Source organism: Micropterus salmoides, unplaced genomic scaffold (genome assembly GCF_014851395.1).
Source record: "Micropterus salmoides isolate LMB-PRFRI ecotype aquatic unplaced genomic scaffold, ASM1485139v1 Ms_hic_scaffold_11, whole genome shotgun sequence".
Taxonomy (NCBI): Eukaryota; Metazoa; Chordata; class Actinopteri; order Centrarchiformes; family Centrarchidae; genus Micropterus; species Micropterus salmoides.
The window spans coordinates 30,961,163-30,988,888 of NW_024040152.1; the positions used below are offsets into that span (position 1 = coordinate 30,961,163).

Sequence of the window (27,726 nt, forward strand, 5' to 3'; positions counted from 1 at the left end):
TGATGTACAGTAATAGGATTGGCTAAGTTTGACGGCAAAGTTTGGTCAAATCTCCTCATTTTCTGTGCTTACTTATGGCAGAAACTTTTTTTTATCAAGAAGATTTGACATGCTTTCAGAAAAATGAAGGCAGTAATTTGTTGTGTTTTTGTCCAATGGAAAGTGACACAAGGTCACTCTGATTAGTGATTGGTGAAGTCCTATTGCAAACTGTCTCAGGATTGGCTGCACATGTAATTAAAGGGTTTTATTAAAATGTTACACGCTGTCAAGTCCATGTTTGAGGAGCTTGTTCGTCCAGAAAGCGGTGAATCTGTTATTACCAAGTGCCTTGATGTTCAGACAGCATGAAATATGATGACATTGGCTGACATGAAAACAACTGTGTCTTTTTTTGTTTTGGTTTTCTTGTTTGTTTTTTCCAGATTTTAGAAATAAATTTAACTCAAACTTTCCTTAGAAATAAGTATGGCTGGCAACTCTTGTAGGTAGCTCCAAAACGGGGTGAAATGTAATCACTAACAATCATAAATCAGCCTTGTTCGCCTCGCGAAGAGCCCACAAAATCACAAGGCTCTCTAATTTCGTGCCAGTTTGAGACCACTTATTCTGCTTTTTTTATGTAACTGCATGGCGATTTAATATACCTAGCAGAGAAGGAGGGATGCTGCAGTGAATGCATGGACAATGATAGAGTGAATGATGACTGTGTGAAATGCGCACACTATCACTTGTTTTGCCTGCTTTTTGCTGCAGCACATTTCGTCGGGTGAAATCTGGTCTGCATCATCAGGGGGACTGTGTGGGAGTGTACAGACTGCACTTGATTAACATGCCCTCACTTTCCTTTTAGTTTTGATGCACCTGTTAGGGCTCAATTACGGCAACATTTCAAAGTGAAATCAATTAATTTCTAAGGAATCGCTGCAATCAACATGTAAATCCACATGCAGCTTGGATGTCGACAGAATTTTGAGTGTTTACCAATAGCAAGCCGACCTTTGACAGTGCTGACCTTTGAGGGAACAGAGATCCATAGTTTCCAAAACAGAGGAAGCTTATAATCATCTTAGCGGTGTTACGTCAGTCAATATTATAAAACCTTGTCCGGCTGGATTATAATCTGCTTCACTACTATGGTATGTAGACAGGAGTCTCATTTTCTTGAGTGTCTTGATGGGCTGCCACAACAAATGAGCATATTTGTGAATCCTACTATGGGGAAGGTTTGCTTTCTTATGCAAATTAACCTCAAAATTGTTAAGTAATAGTTTTTTGTAAATGCAGGCCATTTGTTCACAGTGTAGGTAACAGCCTAGATGCAGAGGGTGTAAAGAAACTTGTGCGTGTGGCTAGCGTGTTAGGGGTAAGTTTTCCAACTACAGTAGTTCACCAACTAGCACTGAGAGTACTACATCATGTAGTACCTTGTTACTAATAACGTCAACAATTCTATTCAAGCATCCCACCAGTGAGACAGTGAACCAGCATGAATAACACCAGGATCCTGAAACTGAAGCAGCCAAAATGGAATTCAGCCATCATTCATTTTGTTAATTACACCTGTGTTTTTAATACTATGAGATGGCTAAATTCCTTTTGTTGAAAAATGCCTATTAGTACGATGAAGTTTGGTCTAATTTACAGCATAGCTCCACTTAACCTGACTTCACATCTTATCAGCCAGAGTAATGGCCTTTAACATTTCCCTTTAAGTAACTTTAACCTGAGTAACCTGCCTGACATCCTCAAATTCATCAACTTGTTTCAGCTCTTTATTGAAGCTCCATGATGTTTAGACTGAATATTTAAACCAATGTTGGTTGGTGGTTGAGCCATTCCATAAAATGCAAATGTTTTAGATGTCTAGTTAATCTTTGTATACATATTTCCCCAAAATTCAGTCTGACGTATTTCTTGTTTTTGGCAGCCCTCTGTTCTCCACTAAAATTTGAAATAAAGTTTAATGGGGTTGAACAGAGTTTGACTGCACAGCATTCATTTGTAATGGGGCTTATTAGATTAACCAGTTTGTTTATCTGTTTAATTAAATGTTTTGGGTCCACAGATTGTGAAAGCAAATTATAAAGAATTCAATTGAAATACTAAATAGAATTGGCAGATTTCAAAAGATAGCCTAAGTTTTGCCTGCAAGGTTTCATACTGTCAAGAAGAAAAAGCATTTAACAGCAATGCATTTTTGTAATTACATATGTGGTATATATATTTCTGTCTGTAAAATATCTGTCTATTCTGATCTCTCATTTCATTTAATCATACATATACAGTAGACCTGCTTTTGTTTAACGGCGTTCTTACGAGTGCTCTTGTTTGCTTCCTGCTCATTTAAGTATCTGATGATCAGATCTTGGCAGAATCACGCATCTCAGCACTCTGTCTGGCATTTTCAAATCACACCAATGTATGTGTCAGTGTTTGTTTGTGTCAAGTAACTTTTCACATTCCTTTTTAAAACTGTACTTTTACTCTTTGCACCAGTCTTCTTTGGGCTAGTAATCTTCTTTTAGCTTCGCTACATTTGCCATTTATGCCTTCATTACAACTAGTCTAACCAAAATGAGATGTTATCAAAGCTTTCTGCGTGCTGTTACGCTGGAGAGCTTTAACCGGTGCGCTTGTTCCAGATATGAATGAGCTGGACAGATGCAAACATTTAGAAAATCAGACAAATACCTTTTCAGTTTAAGGACTAGGTTGTTCTACTAAGGCAACTCAGATCCAGTATGTGCTCACTGTGCCAATGGTGGCCGTGTTGGAAAGCAGCCTGCATCGCCTTTTCACAAGCCATCAGAAGTACTTTCACTTTCAATTAAAGACGTTTTTAAAGCGTATTTAGTCCATGCAGAACAAATGTAGGCTACACACTGTAACATCTAAGTCAGATAATGACTGGATTGATTCTAATCCAATCTAATGATTTCTGTTCTCTAATTCTCATTGGTTGCTATTTGTTTTACCGCAATACTCACTCGTGAATTCAACTAGAATGTCGCTGGTGAAGCTGATCCTGGGAGACGCACAGGCCTCCCTTTACTATAGGCTTCATTCAACAATGGGCTGCTCCTGTGAATTGCCACAATCATCATTTAGGTTTATGTTAAGGTCATGTTCGTAGACGCTTATGGAATTACTGTATTGTGTTGGGTGCCTGAGCAATTGGAGAAGGCCAATCATATGCACCGCCTTTTATATCAAAGCAAGCGGTTTGGTTGGCTACATGTACAGATCAAGATAACAACAGATACTGCACAACAATAGTAGGCAGCTAGCAAGTATGATACTCTCATGGTGATTGAAATTAGCAATAATCAGTATGTAAAGTAAAGTGAATTCCCTAGAAATAAACATATTGCAATTGTACTTTTAATTGATTTTCAGTGGTGGAAAACAGATTTACTGTTGCCTCGCGTTTTCCAACATTTTAAAGCTTTTCTTGAAATTCACGTGGGGGGAGCGTTGCTGGAGAGGACGGGAAAGAGGAGCAGCGGTGGAGACGGAGGATGGATGGGAGATGGGAGTGTAAAAACAATGACACGATGTGTGAGGATGGACGCAGGGGAAGAAGACAAGATGAGAGAGTAATAGAGAGTAATAGAGCTGGAGAGGAGAGGATAGACAGAAGAGGAGATGAGACTGAAAGAGGAGTCTAGACAGACGATGAGTGTAATAGATGAGACAAAATGAAAGACAGAGCGAGGAGAGGAGAGGCTGAGCAAGTCACTGAGGCTTCACTAATTGCCACTCAGAAGAAGGGGAGAGGGTTTGTTCCAAAGAACGGTCATGCTGGTCTGTTCTTTGAATCGGATCTCTGTTCCTGCCTCCCCCCCGCCACTGTCTAGACAAGTGCAGAACAAGCTGTTCTTGTTATGGGAGGAAGAGGAGAAAATGTGCAGTGTCATTAGGTCGCTCACTACCAGCCGGGCAAATCGGAAGGACTCGCACCAGGAACGGGCCTCTGAGGTGTGTGTGTCTACCATGAAATAGGTGCAGGTAGGAGGCGTTGTGTGTGTTGATTAACTGCAACAAAACACAGCCCCCACCCACCCACTTAAACTCTAATGAATTTCATTAAAACGTTGTACTTCCACATTTCCTGTGAAGGATTACTGTTTGCCTCCATCTTCCATCCATTACCTCGCCAAGTACAAGAAAAGGGAAAAGAGAAGAATCCCGACCAGAAGTGTGAAGAATCTGGCTGAGACTTGATTACAGCGGTCGATGCGTAATCACATTAGGTAATGAGTTTGGCGTGCAGGAGTCAAAGCTGATTTGTTATTATGGCAAAGACATCGTTTGACTGAATATTTCAGTGGGAGTTGTGTAAATCAGGCCAATTTTCTCAGCCTCACGTACTGTCCACATATGAAGCAGGACTCATTTACTGAGACTAAATATCTTAAATCCAAATAGTACGTTCTCCATTTTTGTTTCCACATTTTGCTGCACAGATGTTTCAGGCCTGTTTGTGTCGTCATGGATATTTCCAAGTCAGTTATGAAGATTAAACATTCAAAACTCGGCTAAACCCAGTATGTTGTGTCTGATCACCTCCTTAGGATTTTATAGCCATCTTACAGTTTTTCTATACTGACCCCAGGTTAGCTGTGTGGTAATTTGGTTAAAAACAAATTAAAAGTACCTTCTGAATTTACTAGTAGTGCTAGTAGTGGAGCACTTTTATATTTGGGTCCCCCTTTAGTCGTGCATGTGTGAGCAGAATATGTAATACACGCTCCTGCCAATGGTTTTACATTAGCAACTTGCTAAGAAATGCAGCAGAACGCCAACAAAGGCAAGTTTTGCACTCTAAGTGCAAATGATGTAGGTTTCAAACTCCTCTGGTGGCCTGGCAAATGTTTTATGATGAAGGAAATGCATTTAACAAGTTTATTAGGTCATAAGAATTCCCACAATAACAACACTGAATGTGAACATACATACACAGGACACTGAGCCAGTATGCAACATGTAAGCACAAAACTGAAATGACAAAACAAAATTTTCCAATTGATAAATAAAGAGCCTCAAGAGCAGTTAATAAAGCAGGAACAACCTTAAAAGGCCACTCCACTAGGTGTACAAATCAATCAATCAGTTTTACCAATATGAGGAGTACTGCTGAGCCTTTGAACAGTTATATTAACAGTATATTATCATCTCTGGATCTGTAGTAGTTTTGTCAGGTCTGGGAAAATGTTCATTTGGGCTTTGAGACAACAAATTTCTAACCGCAAATCTGCATATCAGACCCGGGACATGGAGTCTTAAAGACATGGCCATTTACCACGCAGAGAGAATCTAACAAAGTCAAATCAGTTTGCACCCATCCACTGACAAAAGTTCAACCTTGACTCAACTAATAATTCATACTTAATATTTAATACCTAAAGTGCAATCAACCTAATTCGATTCATTTCACTCAAAGTAAAGTTAAGGCAAACCGTTTTAGCAGAGTTGGGGATTATTATTTTTTAAACAGTACTAGTTCATTTTCTTTTTTTACTTTCAGTGACAAGAACTCAACTGTGGAAACATTAAAGAACACAATGTAAAACACAAAAACAAAGTAGGAACACATTCACTTCGACATATGTCCATGATTATGATCCCCTGTTGCATGCTTAGAAGTTTCCCTACGTGAACCCTACAATATAAATTCACTATTAGTGTTTTTGCTCCAACTTGACTTTGGTCAAACTACCAATATTATGGACGTGCAGCAGTAAATCATTGCAACACATTCTCACTCCCGACTTATCACATATTGACGCTTGGTCAGGGCCCTTAGGGGGCTCCGTGGTCAAGTTAGCAACGCTTAGCAACAACAAATATACAACTTCCGGTAAAGTTAGCAACAATAAATATGCAACACCTGGTTGGACTTTCAAAATCAAACGCTAATGTTTTAGAAACATCGCCATTTAAAACAGTGCATTATTAAAGTCGTAAGACATTGCAGTTGGTTGGGTTTAGGCACAAAAAGTACTTGGCTAAGGAAAACATCATGGTTTGGGTTAAAATAACTACGTACGTCAGTTAACACTTAAGTTAACTAACGTCACTTAGGTCAATTTACGTTTAACTCACCTTCATGTTGACTTTTTGTTTCACACGGGACACGAATCCCAGGCTCCTGATTCAAAGTCGGGGTTCTGGCCTTCCACCCACCCCAACCACCTCCTTACTCAGTCTTTTCTGTTAAATATCATAGCTTTACCGTCAAAACCTGACGCTACAGGGCTTCCCCCAATACGTTGAACTGTGACGGTAAAGGGATCCGCAGTGCGTCACAAACTGACGACTATGGCGCAGTGCATCCATATGTGACGACTTGGGAGTGAAAACGGGTTGATCCCTGGAGTGCTCTTCTAAGCCCGTTTATGTCAGCTGATGTTGAGTTCTGGGGCCCCCGGGATCGGCGGTTCAGCCTCCCTAGTGTCTTTGTTTTTCATGGCATTAGTGAAGTTTTTCTTTGCTTCACGATTGATTTTCTTCTGTTCTACAAAGATGTTTTTTCTAAAAATGCCTCTCAGAAATCGTATCCATGGAGATGACATGCAGCGTTTTCAACAATTTAATTCCTTGTGAGATCTGTTATGAACCCGCCTCCACTACTCAATTATTTGTTAAAGTTTGTGTGAGTTTTAATTATAGTAATAATCGTGTTGGCAGTGATAAATTAGAGCCCACTATGACAATGAAACTTTGTGACTTTACTTCAAGTCGTGCAGTGTGGTGAGTTTTTTGTTCAGTAGTTGTTCAGGAGGGAGTGAAAGCCTCCAGAATATCAAGTATGAAAGTAAATACACAGTTCACCTAATGGGTTGCTGTTTGAGCTAGGTTATGATTGCATAATTTAAACACAGTTCACACACTTCATTATTAAACATGCTCCATTCTTACTGGAATTCACTTTCAATCAGTGTTGAAAACAGAAATATGAAAATCTTCAACAAACTCTCCCTGTGATGTGGTTACCGTGAATAATCCACACACTTGTCAGCAGTTTTCCTTGGAAACTATTATTTTAAGGTAAGAAAGGCAGTGAAAACTGTTGACAGTGTGGTCTGTGGATTATCCTGAGTAACCAGGACATTGTTTCTGGGAAAACACATTAGTGTTGAGTGGCCCACATGTCATTCTTTAATGCTGTAGGAAACCACAAATGCAATTCCATTCTCTTTTACTGAATTGGGATTGGGACCTGGGGAAGTGATGAAATACTGGATCTTGTATTATAGTGGGGAACGTGCAGTGCTTCCAGCTGCTGGAATACACAGGTACATGTCTACATTCCCCTGAGAAGGAAAAAAAAGACAAGAAAGGCAGAATTTTACATTTGATATTCTAGCATTTTAGCTATTGTTCGCCTTGTGAAAACAGACAAGGACACCTTATCTTGCTACCAAAGTTCTCAAAACTGCATTGCTAGCGTCAGTTTCCAGACTAGATAGCTACAATGTGATTTCCACTGGACATGGGGGACATGTCCCTTCATTTTTACAGTTTCAGTGTGATTTACTCTCTAAAATGTCTCTTTAAAGTGTCCTCTGCAGAACTGGAGTTATTGTCTTTTTTATTCCACACATTCCTCTTCCTTCTCAAAAATTGTTGCCTACATTACACAGATTTTGATCCTTTTTTTTAAACTGTCCATCGTGAGCCCGACGTTGTTATAGACGTTGTGCTATGCTAAATTTGTGGATTAGTCTTTTAAAGTTGCAATTCAGATGTGATCTCCAAAAAACTCTTTTCCTTCACTTTTGTTTCATAATTTCTGAGTGCAAAAAGGAATCAGCTAACATATATAACATGCTGTTATAAACCCAAACAAACAGAGCTTTTTCTTAAGCTTTATTTATTTATTTTTTAGAATATATAACTGTGCATGTGACTCGTCATCATTCAGGTTCCATTTATTTTCTCTGGAGTCGTGGTGGGCTCAGTGTGAGTGTAGTTCTCAGAGAATGGCTGCACTAAACCCCACACATCACACTCCAGGGCATACTGACATGGCCTTGCTTTCTAGTGCATCAAACACTTTGTTGTTGTTATTTTCACTTATTATGATTAAAGTTCGGCATGATTATTCATTCCCTCCAGAATATATATGTATATATTTTCCACTTTCACATTTGTTGGATCGAGGTGTTTTTTTTCTCCAGACAGTGCTAATCAGGCATATTAATATTTAGGGGAGAAGAAGCGTTTTTGTAATAACCGTGACAGAACATTATGGTTTGGGGCTGCGGCACATCAAAGGCCCGTTAGAAAAGCTGTTTATTTATTTGTTGTTTTGAACAGGAGACCACTTTTCGCCTGACCTTGTTTCTGTGTGAGCTCAGCACATTAACTCTGCTTTGTGTTTGAGCTTACAGGTAAAAAAAAATGTCATTTCACATGACCTTGCACATTCTGAGGCGTAGATAACGAGCAGAACTGCACATAACAGCCCAAATATTTGAGCTTTTTGTTGTCTGTACAGTTAATCAGTGCTTTTACACATTTTAGAGAGTGCCTGCACACACTACTATTTCACTGACAGTGGTGTTCATGTGTGGGCGTACTTTTTTAAAGAGGTCATATTATGCTCATTTTCAGGTCCATAATTTTATTTAGGGGTTGTACCATAATAGCTTTACGTGGTTTCATTTTCAAAAAACACCATATTTTTTTGTTATACTGCACATTGCTGCAGCTCCTCTTTTCTCTATGCGTGTTGCCCGCTCTGTTTTAGCTATGGAGTGATATATCTCACTTCTATTTAATCTTTCTTGGGAGTTAAGGACTACTAGCCAATCAGAAGCAGAGTAGGACGGGTCCTGACAAGCAAGGTCGTGTGATCCAAAATAAAGCTGCTTCAGCCGGCGGCCATGGATTAGGTTCAGCTGTACATGTTCCCAAACCAACTTCGCAACCTAGCAACCAGTGTGGGTATTAATTAGTAACAAATTTATCTTTCATACATAACATTTTAACTGTGCACTGTCTCTACCTTACAATAATAATAATAATAATGATAATCTTTATTTGTAGAGCACTTTTCAGAAACAAGTTACAAAGTGCTTTAACAAGTGTAAAGACAATAATACCCTAAAAACAATAATACAAAAACAATACAAGATAAAAGCAAGAAAACATTGAAAAGACTAAAATACACGTTTAAGATAAATATAAATAAGTAAAATAAAATAAAATAAAATAAAAGGGATAAAATAAAGTCAAATAAGATCGGGAAAGGCTCTCCTATAAAAGTATGTTTTAAGAAGGGACTTAAAAGAGTTCACTGACTCAGCCGACCTGATTTCCTCGGGCAGGCTGTTCCAGAGCCTCGGGGCCCTGACAGAAAACGCTCTGTCCCCTTTAGTTTTCAGTCGAGACTCTGGAACAGACAACAGACCTCTGCCCGAGGATCTCAAGGTACGTGCTGGTGTGTATGGGACTAAAAGTTCAGAAATATAACAAGGCGAGAGGCCATGAAGAGCTTTAAAAGTGATCAATAGAATTTTAAAGTCAATTCTAAAACACACTAGGAGCCAGTGTAATGATGCTAAAATAGGAGTAATGTGGTCATATTTCTTTGTTCTGGTTAAAAGCCTGGCAGCTGAGTTCTGGACAGTCTGGAGTCGATCAGTAGATTTTTGGGTTAAACAGGTGAAAAGGCTGTTGCAATAATCCAGGCGTGATGAGATGAAGGCGTGTAAAATGGTCTCGGTGTCCTTAAAAGTTAACATAGATCGAATATTTGCTATATTTCTAAGTTGATAAAAACATGATTGAACAAGCTTTGTGGTGTGCTGCTCGAAATTTAAATTACTATCAAACCAAACACCAAGGTTCTTTGCCACAGGCTTAATGTGATTTACTAGGGAACCGATGACCAGGATTTCTGTTTTGTCTGAGTTCAGCTGGAGGAAATTATTTGACATCCATTTTTTAACTTCACAAAGGCAGTTGTTAAGTGAACTCAGCATTCCAGGGTCTGTGGATCTGACGGGCAAGTACATTTGTGTGTCATCAGCATAAATATGAATAGAAATGCCATGTTTTTGGATAATATGTCCAAGGGGAAGCAGATACAAGGAAAACAAAATGGGTCCTAAGACCGACCCCTGAGGCACACCATATTTAACTGGACAGAACGAAGAGACAGTTGTTTATAGACACGCAAAACTTCCTATTTGACAGGTAGGATGTAAACCATTCTCAGTGAGCAGCTGTTTGGACACAATTCTTTCTAGAATCTTTGCAATAAAAGGCAGTTTTGAAATTGGTCTAAAAGTTTGTGGGAGTGAGGGATTTAAACCACGTTTCTTTAAAAGTTGGTTCACACAAGCCGTTTTAAAATAATCAGGGACACAACCAGTAGATAGGGAGCTGTTAAAAACAGAGATCAAATGGGGCCCAACAGAATCCATTCCTTTCTGTAAAAACTTTGTAGGTATTACATCAAGTGGGCTGGAGGACACTCTCATTTGTGATACTGTTTTTAAAAGCTCAGACAAGTCGATGGGATAAAACTAGTTAAAACTCTCTTGTTGCTGGTGAGGAACCTCTGAGTAAGAGGCCGCGGGGGTAATAGAGGCTCTGATTGACACCACCTTTTTGGTAAAATAAGATAAAAACAATTCACAGTAATCATTACTTCCAGCTGGGGCACAAGGAGGGGTTGGGTTTACCAGCTGATCCACAGTCTTAAACAGAAACCTGGGATTGTGTTTATGTGTAGTAATGAGTTCAGAAAAATAGTGTGTTCATGCATCCTTAATCATGTTTTTGTAGTTAATTAATAAATCCTTCAGACTGAGGTAATGGACTTGGAGACTGGATTTTTTCCATCTGCGCTCTGCTTTCCTGCATTCCCTTTTTAGGCTGCGAATGCTGTCATTTATCCAGGGTTGCATACTCGCTTTAGACATAGGTCTAACCTTTAGAGGAGCAGTAATATTTAGTGACGACAAGCAGATATGATTGAAGTGATCAACCAGATTGTTGGTGTTGGAATCAGACAGGTGTTGGCTTTGGCTCTGAAAGAATGTGCAAAACCTTACAACATTACGCCTTTGCCTGGAGGGTTTCTAACCTTTGGTAGAGAGTGTGGGGTGAGGGGAGGCAGCAGGTGGACATCTTATCACTGTGTGCTGCAGCTCTGTGTGTTTCTCCACCAGTGTTTTTGACGGGGTGCCACACTAGCTGCTAGGTGAGCATTATGACGCGTGTTACAAAGTGACACAGATAGGTTACAGAAGTAAAGGCTGTACTACAATCCAGCTGTTTTCAGGTAGTTCAGAGCAGTGTTTTCTTTGGAAGATGGGAACTCCCTTTGGGGTGGACTTTGGGCTTTTTCACTTTGTAAACCTGTTACATGCACAAAAAAGATTTATAACTATAAGAGGGAATAGCTAAAAAACATAATATGACCTTTTAAAACTCATTATTTATAAACCATTTATTGGTTGATTTTGTTCATTTATTTAAGGCTTCACCACTTTTTAAAACAAAATTCTACATCTTCCCAATGTTTAACTGCAGAAAAATGAGCAGAGCAGTCACTTTCATTATTCACTAAAAGCAAAGCTGCTACACTGATGTTCATGCTGTGAACATAGCTCCATCCTGAGAACTAAACGTTTGAATTTGTTGTGCTAAGAAATGTGTCTTCTCTTTCTTTCTACTGTCCCCGCACCCTCCCTTCTCTGGCTACACAGAGTGCAAGTTCCACTGCACCAATGGGAATTGTTTGCGTCTGGGCTCGCTGATCTGCAACCAGCTGAATAACTGTGGGGACAACAGTGATGAGGAGAACTGCCCCGTGGTCACCCAGCACCCTCCACCGGGCATCTTCAACTGTGAGTGCTGCTCCACCTCTGTGCCTCCCTCTCTCCACCTCACACCATCAAACAACATCTTCAACCTGCTCCCTCACTCTCCTCTCTCTATCTTTTCTATTCTCTGAGCTGGTCTGTTTCTCCCTGAGGTCTCTTTGTCGATTCCCAGTGAGCAGATATGATGTGGATACAGAGTTGCAGCAACCCGAGTGCTGCGCAGTCTTTTTTTGGGTGTGGCACTGCAAATCAAAATATTAAAGAAGCTACATTTTGATCATAAACCTTAATTGGGCATTAAACAAACAACACAATAACCATTATCTTTGCAACAGGGCCACATTTTATAGAATCACTAAGTGATTCAAATCACAGGAACATCTGAGACGTTCAATAATTGATCCAAATGTGTACTCGCGTCAAAATACATACATAAAAACCCAATCAACACAGCTCATATAGTAAATAAACTACAATAAAACTCTTCACTAGGGGACAAATAGTCAAATTGATAAGGTGTTTTCAGCACTCATTAGATTTCCCAGTGAACAGCAGTGGTCACCAAACAGAAACACATCCATTTATGAAATTTTACAATTTTACACTGACAGAACGATCATGGGGCACTTGTTCTGCCATGGTGGACAGAAGAAATAAATAAATTAATAAACAAAACTGATAACATGAATCCGAACATTTATACGTGGCTGTTCAACAAACATGTGCAGACACCGAATGCACATCTGCTCTTTGTTGTGGAGTATATCCACAACAAAGCATTTCATCCTCCAACCTTTAACCACGACCACAATCTTTCCCTCACTCATTTTTAGTTGCCTAAGCCTAACCAAACCACAGAGGTGGGTAGATCCAAAAGCACTCATATAATTGAAACCACTGACTAAGGACCTATGACTCATTGGTGCATTACATTATATACTATTATGTGACAGGTAGATTCAAAGCTAAGATGTGCACATTGTATTTATCCTTTCACTGGACTGTAGAAACAAAGCAAAACTTTGTCCATCACTGTAGACCCTTCTGATCAAAATTGTAGTTATATCAGTGAATATTTACAAAATTTACAATCTGCAGAATTACTGATGATCATTGCCGGCCCTAGCTATGTTACACCCTTTTCAATTGAAATGTGGTGATGTAATATAAAAGGTTTCTCTGATCATGAAGCCTAATGTTACTCTACAGTTCTGTGGTTTATCATGAAGTGTATGAACTCCCCCTCTAGACCGGAGTCTCTGCTAACATCGACAGACAGACACTTGTATCCTCTATGAAACATCTGTATCCTCACAGCACTGGGTAGGACCCCACATTGGCTCTTGAAACGGGCCCTCAGATGGCTTAATGATCGTGGTGACATGCTCAATAAGAGCCTTATACAGTAGTAGTATAATATCCAAGACCTTCTTCCACAAAAGTTGTTCCACCTTTCCATTTCCGTGCAGTTTTTGTTTGAATCTCTGTGCTGCTTTCATAAGCATCAACACCCCCCTGCCGCCACCACCCTTCCACCAACCACCTCCTTCTACCTCCCGCTGAGCAGCACTGTCCAGGGATCGAGATGAGAGTGTTCCCTCGACTCGTCACGATCAATGGGAACAGAGAGAGAGAGACACACAGAAAAGGCGGTGAGAGAGAGAGGGTGAAGGACACCAATGGGCTCTGATGGCTGTCTGCCAGGCCACTTTGATGTGCTGCAGCGTTCTCTTTCAACAACTTTTAGGAGGAGAGGGAAAACTTTTTACAGCAGCACTTTCATCCTTGGATGTGTGTGTGTGTGTGTGTGTGTGTGTGTCTGGTTGGTTTCTTGCCTTCCCTTCCATCTTTTCCTCTCACCCCTCCCTCCCTCATTCAGTCCCTTACCCCGCGTCCCTTCTCAAACGCGCCAACCTTGTTGTTTTGTAAATTTATCCCACTTTTTTTCTTTTTGTGTCTACCTTTCTTTTCCTCCACGAGGCAACAACCTTTTTTTTCATTTAGAGAGGGACAGGTTGGGGTGGGGGGGGGCTCTCATTTCCAATGGATAGAATCCTGAGCCGGGTACTTAAAATATTTAGCTGTCTAGAGCGAATGTTAATGTAAGTGTCTGCGGCCGGCGTTATGGGAAAGCTGTACAATGATTGTAATTTTCTGAGCCGGTGCACATTTTCTGGTGATGCCTGAGAGACCCTGGGGTAGGGGAGAAAGAGAGGGATGGGTGGAGGGAGAGGAGGAAACAGAGGAGAAGAAAAAGAAAGTGAGAGATTGCCAAAAACAGTGGCTGGGGATTGAAAAGAGTGCAGACAGACTCAGAGGAGAGGGGAGAAAAGGGGGAGTTGGAAGTGAGACAGAGGGCCAGACAGAGATATGGAGGTGACACAGAGAGAGAGAGAGAGAGAGAGAGGGGTTCGGGGTGTCGAGGTGGGGAGAAAGAGAGGAAGAGGGAAGGGAGAGCGACATAGAAAATGCTTCTGTGGTAATAGAGTTTGCCATCTTGTTGTAGCCGCTGGCTGTTGCCGTGGCAGTGGCAGACAGATGGATCATGAATACTGTCTAGACACACTGCAGCCCGACGCCCTGCATCTCACTCCCTGCACCTCCTCTCCCCCTCTCTCCTCTCCTCTCCCTGACTCTCGAGTCCTCTCTTCTCCTCCCCCGTCTCTCAAGTTCCTCACAACTGCCAATAGGAGCTTAGCACAAGGGAGAGAAACCCAAAATTAACCTGAAGAGACTTACATTTTAAACACAGATAATACAGATAACATATGAAACTCAACATGCCACTGATGATATTCTGTTTTATTTTGAGAAACAGATCTCACAAGGAATTAAATAGCATCTGTCTGACGAGCCACAGGTCTGAGTGATTTTTTCGCTGTCTCCACTTGTTAGCATTAGACCTTTTTTACATTAAAGCACGAAAAGCACAACTGTAACTAATGGCATTAATATTATCTTCATTCCATTTCGGTGTACCAGAAAACGATTTCAGTGCCATAATACTGGCTTCCATAAATGCAATTCAACTGGTGTTAATTTCACCTGCCTCTTTTAAATGTAGGGAAAAAAAGGGAATTTATTACAAACAAAACCAACCTTTGCTCAGTTCAGTACACTCAGGGGTTTTCCTTCTATAGCCTTACCTGGTCTGGTATGATATGTAGCTTATGGCTGATGGTAGATAATGCCTTACCTCACAAGCATGTAAGTTATGAATAGTACTAACAAACCTTTATACCTGTGCCTACCTTGTAGCAGCCCCAACAAATCAACTGCTGACTTGAATTGTTTTTTAATGGAAATGCTGCTGCTGAACACCATATGGCTCAGAAGCACTATAGTGCACTTAGCACACAGCACTCTTGATGGTCAGTGAACTCTTCCTGCTTCATGTTGGTTTACATGTCAGCTAACAGTGAACACAACAGCTGTGCGTCAGGTGGCAAAGCACCAAGAGAGTTGCGAGTATCTTCGCTGTAGCCAGTGAAGAACATTTGAGGAAGAATTTGTGCTTTTGTCGTTTCACTTTAACTAGGCTCGTCTTGGCTCTCTTACCTTGTTAGTCTCCGCTGAAGTGTGAGGAGGGGACAGGGAAGGAGACCAGAGGATGGTTTGGATCGATGGTCAACTCTAGCTTAGCCATTGATCCCAGTCCAGTGTGAACGGCACTTCAATAGCATCTAGCAAGCCTTCACGCTCGCTGATTGATTCCGTTTGTGCTGAAGAGTCATAACTGTGAAGGCTCATTATTGACTACTCCTCTATTCCAGACTGTCTGAGTGCCTCAGACAGGGCTGTTGGGTAGCACTTCAAAATGTTTTTCCTGATGCAATAAAGTCGCTTTGTTTCTTGAAACACACCAGTTCTGAGAAAGAATCTAAGAAAAATCTGCTGCGTTGGTAGTAAAGAACGTGGTGGTAGGAGGGAAGGTTGTCCCTACTTCCTTTTTCCCTTCTGGGCTTTAGTTGAGATTTTAATGAATTTAGCTTTTTTGTTAATCTGTATATGAATTCAGTCCGTCAGCAACTGCACATTATTTAAATGATCATGGTAAGGTGTGTGCTTTTCTCTAGTTAACATTTACAAATCAGTTTTACAAAGAAAAAGAAACAATCAAGAAGAAAAAGCATGTTAACTTCAACAGTTGAAGTAACATTATATAACTAAGACAAAAAATCTTCCTGTTTAAACCTAAAGCCATAAAAACACACCCATAGTCACTTCAGCACACTCAGAGTTTTGTCTCTACAGTACTTGGTCTGATATGACCAGTAGCTTATGCTGGCTAATGGTGCATAATGTTAAAACTTGGGTTATCAAACTTAATATACGGTAATTATATTGCTGTGTAACTGACATTGAGTCAGTTTGCTGACATAATGACTTTTCTGTAATTGAAATATGGTGATCTTACAATGCATCTTAGCATTTCACAGATGAACATCTCAGTGGTTTTATCACAAAAGGTAAAACAAGTTAACAATACAGGTTTGTTTTTTCCTTTTTGTGGTCCTGTTCCACTCAGGCCAGTTTACCTAATGATGGCTTTACTTTTGTAGTTAGTGTGAGAAGCTCTACATGAAATTGATTTATTATTATCATACAATTATTACTTTAAAGTGCATTGATGGATTTTTTTTCCAATTTGGGGGCAGCAGAACAAGCTGAAAAAAACACTGACATACATGTTACATCCCAAGGTCTAGGGGTGTCCTGGACGCAACATAAAAGTGTAGCTTCCCACTCTTCCTATTCCCAAACAAGGCCAGAACACAGGAAATACAATTTAGCAGTTTTATTGGCTTCACAGATGAGCAGTTCCCAAAACAATCTAATAAACCTAAACTTTCCTAAACCAAAAACAGAAAGTAAAGAAAAGACAAAGCTCTAAACTAGGCTTCTAATCTCAAAAACAGGAGAAAAAAGGGTGCAAACAAAAAGGGCTTCTCACTCCTACACACTGCTATACAACAAAGAAATATCCGTATATTATAACAAAAATGGCTAAAGCCAACAAAAAAAAGGTTGTCAACAACAATCAGAATTACGAAGCTAAGCTACACAGATTCATTTGCAAGGTCTCCTCTAAGCACAGCAGTTTTCTACTCACAACTAACAGGTTTAACACACAGTACACAGGCTCAGGTTGGGAATGGCAGAGAGAGGAGTTCCTGTCAGTGGGGCTTAAGATGGCTGCTGTCATCCAGGTGACCAATCAGGAGACTCCAATCAGCTCTGCAGGATCAATCCAGTGTGCCCACCTGTTCTCCATTACCTGCATTACCTGACATTGCAGGGGGAGATAAAAACAAACAAAATATAACATACAGTATAACCAGCTTATAGAGTTGTTATGGTGAACTTGTGGCTCTAGCTGCTACATGCACCACTATGCCAGTCGCTAACTTTGTCTGTTTGTTGCTAGGCATGTAGTGTACATTGGGTTTATCTAAGCTTTTTTATATTTATAAAAATAGATACTTAAAACGAGCTTCATCAGAGTGGAGTTTGTGGGTCCTAAAATCAAAACAATGAGCTGAAAGAGGCTCAAATGCTCTGAAGCGAGGAGAGGAACTAAAGTCAGATAATAATTCTCTATGGGTGACCTCTTTCACATTACACATGGTCTTATGACCCGGGACTGGACGATTTCACCTAAAATCAAAATCATGATTAATTGAACATTTCACTTCGACCATGATTATTGAACAATTATTTTGATTTTGAATGTTCTTTTTTGTTGGTGGCTCAAATTTCACTGGTTTGTACTGTAAATATGCTCAATTAAAACTGGGTTTATTTATTCACAGATTCCACAAATTTCACATCCAAATGTTAATTAATAAGGTAATATTGACGTGCACATTACAGAGACATGGTTCCCCTATATTCTGGGCATCGACGCTGCAGAATTATGGACGCAGCTACTAAACTTCCACTCGATTATTTAATATCAATGCAGAACAAATGATTTTCACCCGCACACTGTGTGAGCACGGTAATTCACGCTTTGCTAGCCTTCTCTCTTCATTCAACAAAGGACATCTATGTTACAGGTGCAGAGTTAGGTCTTTTAACTGCAGTGCAATGCGTTTGGGTAGCGAGTGATTGGACAAGTGAATGCGAGAGAGCAAGCGTCAGAAAGTGACGCTTAAAGCGAGCGAGTAATAAGTTGTCAGTCTGGCAGTAAATATACAAGTCACAGTAGGTCACAGTGTGTCCGTTAACAAAAGTCTGTCTGTTGTTTCCACAAAAGCTGCACGGTGAAGGCGGTCAAAGTCCTTAGCGCTCGCTAACATCCCCTGTGCTTCAGACTCACACACAATATTAACAGGATGAAATAACCAAAATACCCGACATGGGGAAATTACGTCGGTTAGAGGCTCTGAATTTTGGTTTTAATTACTGTTCAGTTAATTGTCAAGCCCTAATATGACCCATTGCTCATATAGAAATATTGACCAGTGCAGCTTTAAAGGGAAATTATCCTGTAATGCACTGTTCAGCAAAAATAGGAATTTTTGTTATAAGCAAAAGTTTCAAAGTTCTAAATAAAATAAAATAAAACAGGTACAGCTAAACAGTTGAGAAAATAAAATGCTCAGTCAATGAGTATGGCATTTTTTCCCTCTGCCACCCTTTTGGCATGAGAGATTGCCGGCTCACATACCTTAAAGTATCAAACTCCCAAATGACCTCTGCTAACATCATGAAACCCCAGTGTAGTTACCTCATCAGTAAAGTGCTGCTCCCTGTCAAAAGCTCTGGCTACCATTTCTTGTATTTTCATTGAACAGTGAGCATTTATTGGTGTCTAAAGATTATCTTTATTCTGAAGTCCAAATCAAACTTGATGAAAAGAGATCAGTGCAAAGCAATATTTCAAAATCACAGTTTGAACCATCCAAAATGTCCTTGTTTTTATATATTGTTTCTGTTAAGTGCTTTTGTCTGGCTTTGTGAAATGGGCACCAGATTAGATTAATTTGTTTTATGTTTTTCAAGAGCTGGACTGATGCTATCCTTTGTACAGCTGACATGTCCAGACACCCACGTTAATTTAATGTTTCAACCTCGAGCGGGTTCAGCCATATGCAGTGATTGAAGCTCAAACTATTTATCAACCCCCATTATTAGATCCAGCCCAGTGGCCGTTCCTGTCTCAGTGTTGGCTATTGCAGAACCGTATCTTGATTTCTGCTTTCACCCAGAATCTGAAAATCTTTTTCATCCGTTTTCTATGCTTTTTCCTAACCAGATGCTCTCCAACTGTCTGTCTCTGCATCCTCCTCCATCCTCCCTGCTTTTCATCACTTAGCTTAATCTCATGGTTGAACAAGCCTCCGGTCAGCTGTCTTCTCTCTTCCTCTCTCTTTTTTCCATCTTTCCTTTCCTCCTTCTTTTCCCAACCTTATCTTTTCCTCCTTATTTTTCTTTTCAATCGTGTTTGACCCTAAAGCCCATGTTGGGTGACTTGCTGTGTAATTATGGTGTCAACATTGAGTCTCACTCTGTGCAGCTGTTGTCATTGCCAGGACTTGATCTTCACTGCGATTCAGAGGTCAATTAGGCAGTAAATGAATGTGGCTGCAGGATGCTGCTAATTGAATAGTGCCGCTGGGTTTAGTCACTGATGGTGGTGGGATGGATGATGCGTTGATCATCGCTGTGGTTAAACAGTTGTAACCTCCTGATCACATGCATGCCTGGGAAATATTTGTCTGTGTGTATTTGTCTACCTGTACGTGTGATTTCAGCTAAACATTTTCAGTCACTCTTGTGACTTGTTTATATATTTAAATTAAATTTTCTGAACAATTCTAGTCACAAAACATAAAGCTAAATATACATGGTCTTGAGCCATCTTCAGTGTGCAGATTTTGGAAATATGGCATGGAATAATTTTCTTAGATATTTTGGTACTGCCTCTGACCAAAATTCAGGTATGGCCAAAGAACTGTAGTATAAGAATCAAGCGGGAAGCTTCCAGTCTGACACATGAATCCGATGCGGAAGTCCCTTAAACCTGCATTCTATCGAACGGCCAGCAGGGGGCGACTCGTGTGGTTGCAAAAAGAAGTCCGGTTCTATTAGAAATAATGGTAAAATAAGGCTACTTCTCACCTGATTTATTACCTCAGTAAACACTTTCCTAATGAGTTTATGGTCTCAGTCGCTAGTTTCAAGTCTTCTTCAATACAACATGATATTCATTTAGTAAATTATGGTCCCATTTAGAGGAAAATAGTCCACAAAGCAGAGTATGCTTCAGGGCGGGATTATCTATGATTGACAAGTCGTTACCATGGCGACCTGTCAATCAGTCTATGATAAGAATTGTACATGCACACAGTACAAGTGATTTAAACCCAATGGTGGTGAGCGTGATAAACTAATAATAATTAAAAAAAAATTAACAATTGAAATCTGCTGTGAAACATCATATTATTGTGAAAATATGAATTGCACAAACCAATGTCAAGTATAGGACATATGCAGCTAGATGTGCAAAACTTAAACTGGCAGAGGGGTGGTAATAAACTGATGGAATCAACTGAAATAAGATCTTTATTATTATTGAAGCATTCAATTTTAATTATTTTAATTTGTTAGGTTTAGCTTTGGGATTAGAGTAGTAGAAGAAAAAAGATAATTTGGAAAACAATAATGGTAATAAAGAGGGAGGTTAATAAATGGGTCAATAAATATGTCTTGTGACAACTATTCAAAATACTCCTTATGAAATACAATATTTAACCCATCTCTATTTTGTCCAACAGCAAATTCTATAGTCAATATATAAAAAAATGAAATGTCTTTCTCTTTGTACATATGGATAACCAAAACTAAATCACTTAGAAGATTTCCATTTATTTTTGACCAAAGTAATCAAATGTACAAGTCTAGTTCCTCTTTTTACTCTCTAAAGTTTAAAGTGGTCAACTTTAAGACTTTTTATTGTGAAACCCTGTGAACACCACATGATTATAATGCCGCTGTTTGCAAAGTGGAGGAAGAGAGAGAAAATAGTGAGGGACAAAGAAGGAAGTGTCCAAATTATAGGATTATTTCAAGCTAAAGAAAAGAACAACTCTTGTAATGTTACCGTCCGTCCACCGTAAAATGAAACTTGTGCACGAGCCTTTAGTATAACTTGCTGTCTGGTTGTTTGTCTGATGTTTGCTGTATGACTCGGTTAGAGGCTCGGTTTCAATTACTGTTCAGTTAATTGTCCAGCCCTAATATGACCCATTGCTCATATAGAAATATTGACTAGTACAGCTTTATAGTGAAATTATTCTATTTCTAAAGGACGAATAAATATCTATCACCTATAAACGTGCACAGCTGATTCCGCCGCCAAGTGAAGAGAGAGAGGAATTTTCGACAGCTGTAAGTAACGTTATTGCCATTATTGTGTCACAGTCTAAGATGCAAAGAACATTGTTGTCCGTTATAAACTTTGTGCGACCAGCAAAAAAACTTGGACCGCGAACAATTCTACATTTATACTTAGGCTAATGAAACTCAGAAAGAAACTCCAGCCGCTGCTGCCAGTGATGCTTGGACTCATTGGGAGAGAGTGCCGTTATATCACCCAGTAGTAAGTAGAGTAGCTAATATTACTTTTTTAAGGAGTAGCTTATATGCTAAGCAACTAGTAACAACTATATTATTTCTGAGTAACTTGCCCACTTGAGTTGACAATAAGGATCGGATAAATTGGGTATGTTTTGATTATTGCTTGTTATAGGCTATGTCTAATGTTTACTTTGACTCTGTTGATCAATCATATAGCCTATATAGGATACACTTTGCTGTATGAATGGTTGCTTTTTAAGTCTTTATGTCCTTATGTTAAAGGTGTCATGCCGTTTCATACGGCTTTGATCCGGGGGGTCGCTCTTCGCTCCTCATCAACAGACAGGCAAACAAGCAGCTCCGTGAGGTAACCATGGTAACAGCTTCTGTGTAATTGGCGCGATCCCGTGAAACTGTCGCGGTCGTTCTCGTATCACGCACACGTCCGCCCCCAGAGTTGAAATGTCAAACTTTTTCCTACAGTTTATCAATAGACAGAGACTGATCAGCTGTTTGATCTGAGTTTCCTGAATAATATAACTTCTTTAACAGGCGACAACCTTTGTTGCTGTCTCTTATTCATTAAAAATAATCTGTTAACTTTTACTGAACTAATTTGAAAGTTAGTTATATTATTTAGTTATAGACTCAATTATTTCATGCTGCATCTTGCAAATTTAGGTGTTTGGTAAAAAAATTATACAAAATAGGGGTTCGGGTTTGCGATGGTGCAGCGGATTAGACACTTGCAACACATCCACTGCAACACATCCACCAAATAAGTTATTGTCATGGGTCCTGCTTTACCATCCATGTTATAATAGAGCCAACGCCAGTTTAATCAGGGTGTGGGGGGTCTCCTGCTTTTTTGCCCTTTGCCAATCACATGCCTGATAGAAGCTTTAAATACTAAAATCATCGTTAGCTGCAGCCCAAAGCTATATTCACATATGTTTAACCAGCTAATATCATCTGCTAACAACACCAACAGCTAATACAAACCAGCTAACAACATCTTATGCTAACTAGCATTAACCCACCTAACATTAACAGCTGACACTATTAGTTAACAGCATGCTAGCCAATAATAGCCAGCAAACAACATGTTGTAACTAGCATGTTGTCAATGTCGGACCTATGTCCATAGACCAAATATGCTCATATGACCCTTTCTGGTTTATGATGGCCAAATTTTTTATTGTGAAACATCTGAGTTGAGTTTTACCAACGGTAACTTAAAACTGGGGTAGGCAGCATCAGCACTAGCACTAGTTTGTATCCGACTGAAAACATCCCACCCCTCCTTTCAGGCCTCCATCCAAAGCCACTCCCCCAGGACAGGTGTTCATGCACAGTGAGGGCACAGGCCTAGTGTACACGGGTAGGTAGGTAGACAGGCAGGTAGGCCAACCAAAAAGATAAAATAAGATATACCTCTAATAAACTCCCCTAGAGGAAATTCAAGTTGGCACAGCAGCACATTTATAGATAATGCCTGTCAACATTGGGTTTTGAAAATAAGGGAAATAATAAGAAAAATTTTCAGGCTGTCATTCTTCTTCTTTTTGTTGATTTATTGACGGACCCGTTGACTTGCTGTCACTGTTACAGCTAATGTTCTCCATACTGCCACCTGCTTGACCTGAGGGGAACATAGCAAATATTTCAATTATGCCCAGCAAGGTTTTTCTTTTTTAGAAAGGTTAAAAGTACTGGATATTTACAGGAAAATATTTAAACAGGAGGACAACAGGATAGAACGGTAAAATACAGGAGAATCCCAGGAAAACGGGAGAGTATGAATCAGATATAGTCAAAGATATGGTGAAGAAGAGATTTTCTCACTTGGGTGTCTGATGTGGAGTCTGATGGCAATACCACAAAATAGCCTCCTATGTGTTTCGAGGCTCAGGGTTGGTTGAGTTTGTGGCTGAAGGTGCTCCTGAGCTGCTTCAGCTCAGCGTTGAGAGGATGAGAGCGGTTGTCCATAATGGCTTTCAGCTTCCCTCTCTATCCTTCTCTCTATATTGTCCTGTTCCATCTCCACTACCGAGCTGGCTTTCCTCACCAGCTTTCCCATTTTGTTGGTGCCACCAGTCCCAATGCCACCTCCCCAGCACACCACAGAATAGAAGATGACACAGGCCACTACAGACTGGCAGAACATCTGTAGCAGCCTGGGGAACAGATTGAACAGCCTGCTCTGTCCTTTCCTGTAGAGGGCCTTTCTATCTGTTTTCTGTCGAGTCCAGTTCGTTGTTGAGTTGCACCCCAGGAACTTGTAGGTGTCCACCATCTCTATCCTCTCTTCCCTTATTACGACATGGATGTGGGGCCTCTTGCTGTGGCAGAAATCCACCACCAGCTCCGTGTTTTTTCCTGTGTTGAGCTGGTGGTGGTTACTGTCGCACCAGCCAAGGAAGCCCTTGATTAATTCTCTATACCCCTCCTCCCTGTCATCTGTGATAGACCCGAAGATGGAGGAGTCATCTGAGAACTTCTGGAGTTGGCTCGTTCCCGAGTTGAAGCAAAAGGTGTGGCAGAAACAATGACAGTACAGGTCTTTGGGGTGTGCCAGTGTTAATCATTTCATTCATTGGTTATTACTTATTACAGTCCTGCGACAGCCACAAGAATCAGATTTGTTTTATGTCAGAGCGTTTGATTTATTGATTGCTGTCGGCATGTAAAGAGAAAACAAAGGTAACAAGAATGTTTCTGAAATAAATTGCCCACCCCAGCTTTAACACCAAACAAAAAGGGCGGGCCCTTGCTGTGTGCGTGTTCTCAAAGTTAGAAATTGAATGCCGGGTGTTATGACATAAATCAAGGTCCAAACTGTCTCCTTCTGTTTGGCTGACTGACCTGATTTTGACTCACATGCATAACATTTGCATCTCATTATCAAAAGGAAAATAAAAGTTAATGAATTATTGCAGAAAATGTAACATAATTCTCCACACCTTAGTTGTGATTTTTCACTTTAGTTTTCTCATCTTTTAATTTGAACTGTTGCCATATACGGTGATTGATGCCAGATATTAATACACTGTTTTTCATTTTTATGCTTGAAAATGACAATGGAAACAGCTCATTTCAGAACAAATCACATCATGTTATAAGTCATTGTTTTACACATGTTTTGGCGAGAGGTTTAGTTACAAATGTTATCTGGCAGGTCCAGTCACCTCACTTCTCCATGGTAACTCATGATTAATTAGGTCTGCATATCATTAGCATGAATGCACTGTAGGACTGCACGTGTCATCCTCATTTTGTGAGGTCACAATTTACTAAAAGAAAACAGTTTTGTGTGTGTGTGTGTGTGTGTGTGTATGTGAGAGAGAGAGAGAGAGAGAGAGAGAGAGAGAGAGAGAGAGAGATGGTTGGGATTTCCAGCTCATTGAGATTCAGATTAGTGAAGTTGTCCAGTTGTTGTCCTCAGGCTGTGTGTGGAGCAGCCTGGCTTCCATGTGGTTAAAGGATTTACTCTGAGCAGACACAACATGAGAAACACTAGGTAAAGCACTGGATAAACAAGTTCATCTGGGCCTCCTTCTCCCTTTCACTTCTTATTCTCGTTCTGCTTTGTGAAGTTGCTGCTTTTATCTGCATTTTTGCTGTCTTTCAGTCTCTCTCTCTTTGTCTCTCACCCTCTCTTCCTAAACCCGGCGGCAGTCTTTGAAGCCGGTTTAATGGTTTTTCAGCCAGTGCTCTGGGTCAGAGATGAGTGGCGCCTGGCTGTAAGTCTGCCGGGCCAATTAAATCTGACAGCAGCTGCAGATGCTTAAGACCGCGACTGCCATTGCCCTCCTCACACCAACGGCGACAACTTGAACTCCTGCCCTTCCATATGGTCAACTCCAAAGGCAACCGGCCTGTTGAGTCAGAAAAGGGTGATCTGGCAGAGGTGGCTGAAGTGATTGTTGAATCCTTTTTGGATATTCATGAGGGTTTAACATACGAGATGTGTTTGCTTTATTTTATTTTGTGAGAGCCTGGTCAATGTTTGGGGGTGTTGGAGTGTCTAGGGGAGTGCCCTCGAAAATATCTCCAAAATGATGCACATCTCCAAAATACACCTAAGAAAAAAGATAATCTTATGTTGCTTGAATGTCATTGATTATTGAGGTTTTGAGAGCATTTCACAAGTGCCATTGAATTTTTGTCAATAGATGTGATCTCTAAAGACTGCATTAAAGGGGAACTCCACCGATTTTGCACACGATGATTAGTTTACTTGAGGACTACTACCAATGTTCCTATTTAAGCAAGTCCTGCCACTCTGCAGCCATCTTGGTAACGCCTCCAGACAGTGATTTCGGACTAACAAGATCAGGCATCTATCTAAATCAATGGGGAGAGAGCCATAGCTGCATTTTAAATGGTCACTGGAACCATTGCAAAAGTGACTATGTCCTAAAATAAGGTTTAAAACACGTTTTTCCCTCTGGTTACACATCTACAAGGTTTCACAACACCAAATTCCTTAGCGACTCCATCCAGAGTGCCGATGACATGACGCCATAAGCTCATCCCACCGGAGCGTTTGACTGAATGCTGTGTTAATTTAGGTTATGGATACAGTCAGCATAAACCATATACGTTTATTAACACATATTGCAAGTTCTGCATATCAAATTTGGGGCCTTTTCACGCAGTATTTTGTAGCGGCCTTGTAGTGTATCTGACCTGGTCAACGCGCCTGTTCCTCATTGCCACTTTTGGAACTGTTGAAAAACTTAACAGTGCACTTACATCATTGGAAACAAACCATTTTCTTAATATGTTTCCCAGCTCAGCTTTTAAAAAGCATTCGATGAGCTTTCTTGCAGGAGGAGTGGGATGTGTGAATACAAACAGCATGTTTGATATTATAGGCTTTCCCCATAGAATTCTATTCAGGGTTCTTTAAGTGGCGTGTCTCTTTCTTAAATCGTCTCTGGTGCTACACATCCTGGGAAAACACTTGTATACTCTTCTCTATGGCTCTAAAGGAAGCTTTCTGAAGTCTGATAAAGTAACCCTGTCATTAGGGTTATCTTGGTTTGGGCTTGAGATTTGAAACAAACACAAGACGCTGCTATGCATTATGATAATTATAGGATAAAGTGGTTTTGGAACTAGAGCCATACTAGGGACAAAATAAAATTCTGATGCTTTATTACTGACAATTGTTTTCTCCCCAACTTGAAAAACAAACATGAAAGTGCAACATTTCTTTTATTTGTTGAATTTTATCATCAGAACTTGGGTCAAGGAACTTGTGTGTCAGCAAATAGAATAATTGAAATCAATCCCAAAATACGCCTTTTTGCTACACTTGTCTATAATTAATGTATAGGTAATATATTGTCCCTCATAATGTCACGCTTTTGACGCTCTGAATACAAACATGAATAATGGCCGGCAAACAATGAACTCTGTGAGGTTTTTCATGTCTCGTCACCCCATAAATCTTCAACAGATTGGAGCTGGGTGGTTGTGGGGGTTGTTTTTTTCCCCCGTCTTACATGTGAAGCATCATGTGGTGGTACTTGCTGATTGGATGACATCTTCTGTGGCTGTAGCCTCTCTGGAGCCACGGTTCTTCTCTTTTTGTTCATGTGCATGGTCTGGGTTTTGAGAATATTTTTTTGTTTTGTTTAATGTGGCTGTGTGGGTGTCGTGGAAAGTGAAAATAAAAATCCGAAAAAAAAAAACAAACACGTTTGAGTCGCAGGTGAAGCTGAAATTGTTACCCATGAAATGAAGGATCAAGTCACTCTTTTGGAAGAACTCTGCCTCATAACCTCTCAGTCCTCTTTCCACCGCAGGCTTGCTGTAGTGCTGATTGAGTTTTTTTGCTTCCAGGGTTGGGAATTCAAAGATTCTTTTCAGATATTGAAAGAAAGAACAGTCTCCAGAGGCAGCTGCTGCAGTCTGTATCTGGTATGTGGGTCTACTTCAGTGAGAAAACACTCTTCTCCAGTGTTTTCCTTTCAGCATAGTTTACATTCCTGCGTAGATGTAGGATGTAGGATTTCATCCCCACCTCGCATTGTAAGAAAACAAAATGTGGTGTGATGTTACTGTCCGGCCGGCCCCTCCTGAGTCATTAGTATGCATAACAGGCACACTCCGGTGAACAGGTCGAGGTTGGAGGTCAAGGGTGAGTGGAGCTAATGCTTTCATGCTCTTGATTCAGCTCCTCTCGGGTGTAATACCCGCCTGTCAATTTGTTTGAGCTGCGGATTTACATAATGAATTTATATTAGCCAATGTTCTCCACACACTCCCTCCTTCACTCCCCTCT

The 27,726-nt window shown here is 40.2% G+C and overlaps 1 protein-coding gene across 1 annotated transcript in view; it reads left to right on the forward strand.

Moving 5' to 3' along the window:
- The window catches only part of LOC119898096 (low-density lipoprotein receptor class A domain-containing protein 4-like), a 218,053-nt gene that overhangs the window by 99,702 nt on the left and 90,625 nt on the right, over window positions 1–27,726 (forward strand). Inside the window, exon 3 of the mRNA XM_038712252.1 lies at window positions 11,730–11,870. Coding sequence (XP_038568180.1) covers window positions 11,730–11,870 — 141 coding nt within the window. The remainder of the gene's footprint in view (window positions 1–11,729; window positions 11,871–27,726) is intronic.